General features: G+C 29.5%; 1 protein-coding gene across 1 annotated transcript in view; it reads right to left on the reverse strand.

Annotated features, from left to right (window-relative positions):
• The window catches only part of LOC106474516 (clustered mitochondria protein homolog), a gene marked incomplete at its 5' end in the record, with an annotated part of 26,487 nt that extends 20,690 nt beyond the window's left edge, over positions 1–5,797 (reverse strand). Inside the window, 5 exons of the mRNA XM_013935208.2 lie at positions 3,381–3,443; positions 4,064–4,343; positions 4,726–4,810; positions 5,121–5,226; positions 5,719–5,797. Coding sequence (XP_013790662.1) covers positions 3,381–3,443; positions 4,064–4,343; positions 4,726–4,810; positions 5,121–5,226; positions 5,719–5,797 — 613 coding nt within the window. The remainder of the gene's footprint in view (positions 1–3,380; positions 3,444–4,063; positions 4,344–4,725; positions 4,811–5,120; positions 5,227–5,718) is intronic.
• Between the last annotated feature and the right edge of the window lie 531 nt (positions 5,798–6,328).

The raw sequence follows: 6,328 nt of genomic DNA on the forward strand, positions 1-6,328 counted from the left end.
TTTTGTTAATCGTTTCTAGTATGTTATACGGTTGATGATAGTGTTTTGTTAATCGTATCTAGTATGTTATACGGTTGATGATAGTGTTTTGTTAATCGTATCTAGTATGTCATACAGTTGATGATAGTGTTTGGTTAATCGTATCTAGTATGTTATACAGTTGATGATAGTGTTTTGTTAATCATATCTAGTATGTTATATAGTTGATGATAGTGTTTTGTTAATCGTTTCTAGTATGTTATACGGTTGATGATAGTGTTTTGATGATAGTGTTTTGTTAATCGTATCTAGTATGTTATACAGTTGATGATAGTGTTTTGTTAATCGTATCTAGTATGTCATACAGTTGATGATAGTGTTTGGTTAATCGTATCTAGTATGTTATACAGTTGATGATAGTGTTTTGTTAATCATATCTAGTATGATATACAGTTGATGATAGTTTTGTTAATCTAGTATATTACAGTTAATGATAGTGTTACAATAATCTTATCAAATCTAGTCTATTAAAGTTTATGACAGCATCTTAATCTCACCTAAAATGAAAATTGACATTTATTATCTAGGTCTTCCCTATTCTCTTATTTACATCCCCCTGAGAAGTACAAAATTTAACATAAATTACTCTTTATAATATAAGTATTGCTACAGCAAAGTATTGTCTTTATAGCCTTCAATCTTATTTGTTTATGGAGCCACAAACTCAAAAATCAAACCACTTGCCACACCCACCTATCACATCACATCTTTCACTAATTACCAATACTTCTCTCATTATTTATAACCAAAGAAACACAAAGTACTGATCTATAAAATTACATATTACATTACATTGTTTTCTGCATGGAACATTGAATATTTCTTCTCTAGTTCAAAACTTTTTCTCATGATATTCATATTGACAAGCTTAGGTGAATTTTTTTAAAGGCTGCTATTACATATTTAGAAAGCCAGATAAATTATGATAGTTATGAGACATAACATATCATTCTGTGGTCTTTAGTACATTATGTAATTAAAACTATCTTGCATAGCAGTAATACCATTAGTATAAAAAAAAGTAAGCTTAAATTTCATTGGCAATCAACAGGAAAAAACCAGAAGACTAAGGTAAGAACCATATTTCTTATTTTCCATGTGTATTTATTATTATAAAAGTAACTAAACTAAAATGTAAATATTAGAAACTTATCAGGATAGATAATGTTAGATTATGTAAGATAATGAAAAATACTGACAATAAATTTCACTCTGTGTGTTGGCGAGCAGCTCTCTTGCATTATGTAATTCAATACAGTAACATAAGCTACATGTCTACTGAGTGATGTACAATTTGTATAGCAGAATTATTTGTTAGACATGGTTGAAAGTGCAATAAAATTAAGTATGAACAGATGTAAACTGTTACAAGTTTTAAGCTATTTAGAATAACAATTATAATTTTATGTTACAATTTGCAGTTATTCTAGAAAGGATAATTTAGATATGTTTCTTTTCTTTTTCTTTTTATGGTGGTTACAAGGTTGGTCAAATTACTCAAAATATGTTAAATTGACTGACCTCACAACCACAACAAAGAAAATACTAAATAAATCTAAATTATGCTTTTTGTTCTTTCTAGAATGACTGCAAATTGTAACAGGAAACTGCATTTATTTGTTCTAAATAGCTTAAAGCTCAGAAAAGTATACATGTTTCTACTTATATTTCATTGTTTTATTGCCCTTTCAACCATATCTAACAAATAATCCCACCACATAAGTTACAAATCACTTGGCCAATGTGTAGCTAATGTTGCCCTATCAAATTACCTAATGCACAGGCATACTTTGTGAAAAAAAAAAAAATATTTTATCTAAGCTAACCTAATAAGTTTCTAATTTTTATATTTTAGTTACTTTTATAATAATAAATACACATGAAAAAAAGAAATATAATACATACTTGGGTATTTTATTTTGCTGTCGATGAAACTTAACCCTAAATTTGTTTTTTAAAAAAGATAGTACTGCACTAAATTTTTTAATTAAATAATGCACCTAAGAACATACAATAATAATATGTTAAAAGAAGACAATGTCTTATAACTATCATAATTTTTCTGCCTTTCTTACTATGTGATAAGAGCTGTTAAAAATTCAGCTAAGCTCGCAGATGTCGTTCCCTTGGGAATAAAGTTTGAACTGGAAGTGAAATAGACGATTCTCTGTACAGAAAACAAAGTAATATAAAACTTCATTTGACTAATTAAATTTTTGGCTTTCTACTGGTTATAAATAATATTAAAATATCAGAGAGAACAAGATGCAATTTGTGAAAGGGATGATGTTACAGGTGGGCATGACAAGAGGGTTTTTATTTTCTTATTTACCAAATAAGATTGAAGGCTATAAAAATTATGCTTTACCCTGAGGAATAACTATTATAAGGAGTAATTTACATTGAATTCCATACTTTTTGTAGGTGCGATAAATTAGAGAAGGAGAAAGACCTAGAGTAAACGTCACAATTTTCATACTAGGGGAAATTGAAGATTTGTTTTTTAACACCCAACACATTAGCAAAATCCCGAACTGACTTTTGTGGCAGATGTTAATACTTCTGTATAAAATTAAAACTTAAAAGTTATATAGTATTAAAATTTGGTTTATTAGCTACATTTTAATGACAAGTTTATCGATATGTCATGATAATAAAGTAGTTTAATTAAATTTTGAATGTAACACGCTAAAATCCTGTTATATGCACAGAAAAGGGTACTTGTATGGTAAGAGTTAATTAAAAATCTGTTGTTTTTTAGCACAAAAGACATGCAACATTTACTGAAAGCTTGCCAAATATTGTGAAGGTACACAAAACATATTACAAGTTATAATATGGAAATTATGAATGTCATTTTGGGGTAACAAATTAGGTTGAATTGATCAAGCCTGTAGCGAGAGTTAAAAGTTGATAATAATGTTTCAATAATCTTATCTAGTATATCAAAGTTGATGATAATATTCCAATAATCTTAGCTAATATATGAAACTTAGTTATTAACTGAACAAACACTCTAATGGATAGAAACTACTTAATTCACCTTTGTTCATTGTGAATACTCAAAAATAAATTTTCACTGAACTTGCACAAAGATACTTGTCTTTTCATAGCCATGCTTTTTATTCATTTCAAAATATTAAAAGAACTATATCAATACCCAGTTTTATATCTTGAAATCTCACAGAAGGAGCTATAAGTTTTTAGAAAAAAAAAGTCAGTTAAATTATATCCTAGTCTAACAAGTTACTTTTATTAAACATACTACTTATATTTTTCAATGGTCTTAGAAAATTATTTTAAATTGATTGAAGCAAAAGATTAAAAATTCATTATTTTACCCGATTCTTTCAAAGATCCAACTGCTAGAGCAGCTTTCTTGATAATCTCTTTTGTGTTATCAACTATAAAAAATAAAGACAAAAAAAGAGCATTTTTATAAATCACATCCTAGGTCATTGTAAACAATGTTAATATACATAAGCAGTAACTGCACCATCTTAATAGTTTTTCATGCAAGTTTTATATGATATTATAGAAATTTGATAATATGACTATTTCTATTCTTTTGGAATGAAGCACAATATTATATTTTTTATACTTGTTACACCACACCCAAAACTTATAACTAAAAATATAACTGAGAATGATACACTTTACGAGTCAAACATACACCAAACTTTCTACGACTGTATACATCTACAAGTTGAACGTGCACACAACAGCTTCAAAATATTTATACGCATCTTTTACAAGTCAAACATACACCAAACTTTCTACGACTGTATACATCTACAAGTTGAACATGCACACAACAGCTTCAAAATATTTATACGCATCTTTTACAAGTCGTAGAAAGTTTGGTGTATGTTTAACTGTATACATCTACAAGTTGAACATGCACACAACAGCTTCAAAATATTTATACGCATCTTTTACAAGTCAAACATGCTCACAACCCTTTCTTAAAACAACATGGATTTTTTGGGGTTTTTTTACAAGCCGACAACTATATTTTCCTTACTTTCAGTTTTTTCTCCGTTGGCTATTGATTCAGCAATCTTTTTGTACTCATCTGTTTCAGAAGAGTTATCTTTGCTAAGATCATGCTGGGCAAAGGCAGCTTCTAAGCTTTTCAGTTTTCCAACTCCTTTCAAGCTTTCTGGTAACTGGATTTCATGCGAGGATATCTTTTCTTTCTCCTTGCTGTCTTCTTTGTCATTTTCTTTACTGTCTTTGAGATCCTTTTGTTCATCTTCTTTCATTTCTTCTGCTGCCTTCTCCTTTTCTTTCTCAATTTTGTCCTATGATTTGAATAACAAATATAATGAACTTAAAAAATATGTTTTAATTTGCTATTTCTACAAATATACATTGGATTAAATTAAATCAGTTTTTTTTTAAATAAATGGTTCAGTAACTAGAATATTAGAAACTTATTTTCTGACACAAATATAACTTAAATGTAAATGTAATATTTGCAATGCATTGAACATATTTGTAAAAGGCTACTACATAAAGACTAACATAAGCGTATGACTTATTTCTAAAAGTACAAATAGATTTCTTCAATATTACAATGCTGTTATCACCTAATTAAAGCTAATGGCAGTATGGTATTCTTATATTTTTACATGTAAATAAAAACATGCATGTAAGATGAAAACATTTAAAAATTTGCTTTACCAGTCCCTTGTCTTTGACTAAGTTTTTCAGTCCAAGTTGTTGAAGGTGGTAGGCAGCAAGCTTGATAAACATCACATATCTAGCTCTGTTAAAAACACAAATAATGAGGATGTTTTACTTATCAGTTTAAACTGAGCTTTCAATGTGATAAACAAATAGTGTATACTGTTTTCTGGACATCTTAGTACAAGACTTAGCATCTTTAATGCAGGTGTGTTCAATAAAACTATAATTAATGACAGTTGGGAAAACATTAAATAATTTTGTTTTGACTCTTCAGTGATCTTGCCAATTTATTTTTAAATTTTTGCAATACAGTCTATTTATTTAATTGTTATAATACAAATTACGTAAGGAAACAATAGCATAAAATCTAAATGATTTATTGCACTTACTCAACAAAGGCATCAACAAGTTCCTGACGTAAACAGCATAGTTTGTGTTTGTGTTCCCGAGGAAATCCTAGAGCTTTGGCTTCTTTACTAAGTTCTTCACCATCCACTAGAGGTAGAAAAAAAAAAGGAGAATGAATTTAAGATAAAATTTGTTTGTTTTCTAGAATTTCATACAAAGCTACTCAAGGGTTATCTGTTCTAGCCAACCCTAATTTTAAACTGGTAGATTAAAGGGAAGGTACACTGCAAATACGTAGGCTACTCTAATCATACAGTGGGATTTGATCATCAATTTTATAATACACCAATGGATCCAAAGTGTGCAGTGTAATTTGTTTTTGGTGGTAACAGGGTGCGAAGCACAGAACCTCGGATCCAAAGTGTGACACGTTAACCACTGTGCCTCACTCAGCATGATCCAAATTAGTACAAGTTTAAATATTTACTTACCTATTCATACTTGCATAACCAAAACAATTTAACTATTAACAATTTAATAATGCAATATTTTCATTATTATACTGAGCAGGTATAAAGGAGAAATAAAAATGTGATGCATCTTTAAAATAACCACCTGTAGACTGAAATTAGTACTTACAGATAAGGAAGTTCACATCAGGGGGAAATGTTCTCAACAGATCCAGAATGTAGTGTCGCCCATCATTACCTAGAATACCCTACAGAAAACACTCATGATAAATCATTTTTTCATTAATAAAAGTATTGCTTATATAAATTGATTGCAACCTTAAATGATTCAAAACAAAGAATCAAAAAGTTGTTTTTTTAGTTTTGTATCAATCTCGATAAAATAGTGCTTGTCCAAAACTTGCAGCTGTGTATACTTTAAGATGTAAGGGGACAGTGTAAACTGTTTCAAGTTGCTAACCACTATACGGTATAGTGGTGTTTGCTTTAAGATGTAAGGGTGGCAACTTGAAACAGTTTCCACTGTCGTATAGTGGTGTTTGCTTTAAGATGTAAGGGTAGCAACTTGGAACAGTTTCCACTGTCGTATAGTGGTGTTTGCTTTAAGATGTAAGGGTAGCAACTTGGAACAGTTTCCACTGTCGTATAGTGGTGTTTGCTTTAAGATGTAAGGGTAGCAACTTGGAACAGTTTCCACTGTCGTATAGTGGTGTTTGCTTTAAGATGTAAGGGTAGCAACTTGAAACAGTTTCCACTGTCGTATAGTGGTGTTTGCTTTA

This window comes from Limulus polyphemus, unplaced genomic scaffold (assembly GCF_000517525.1).
Source record: "Limulus polyphemus unplaced genomic scaffold, Limulus_polyphemus-2.1.2 Scaffold7316, whole genome shotgun sequence".
Lineage (NCBI taxonomy): Eukaryota > Metazoa > Arthropoda > Merostomata > Xiphosura > Limulidae > Limulus > Limulus polyphemus.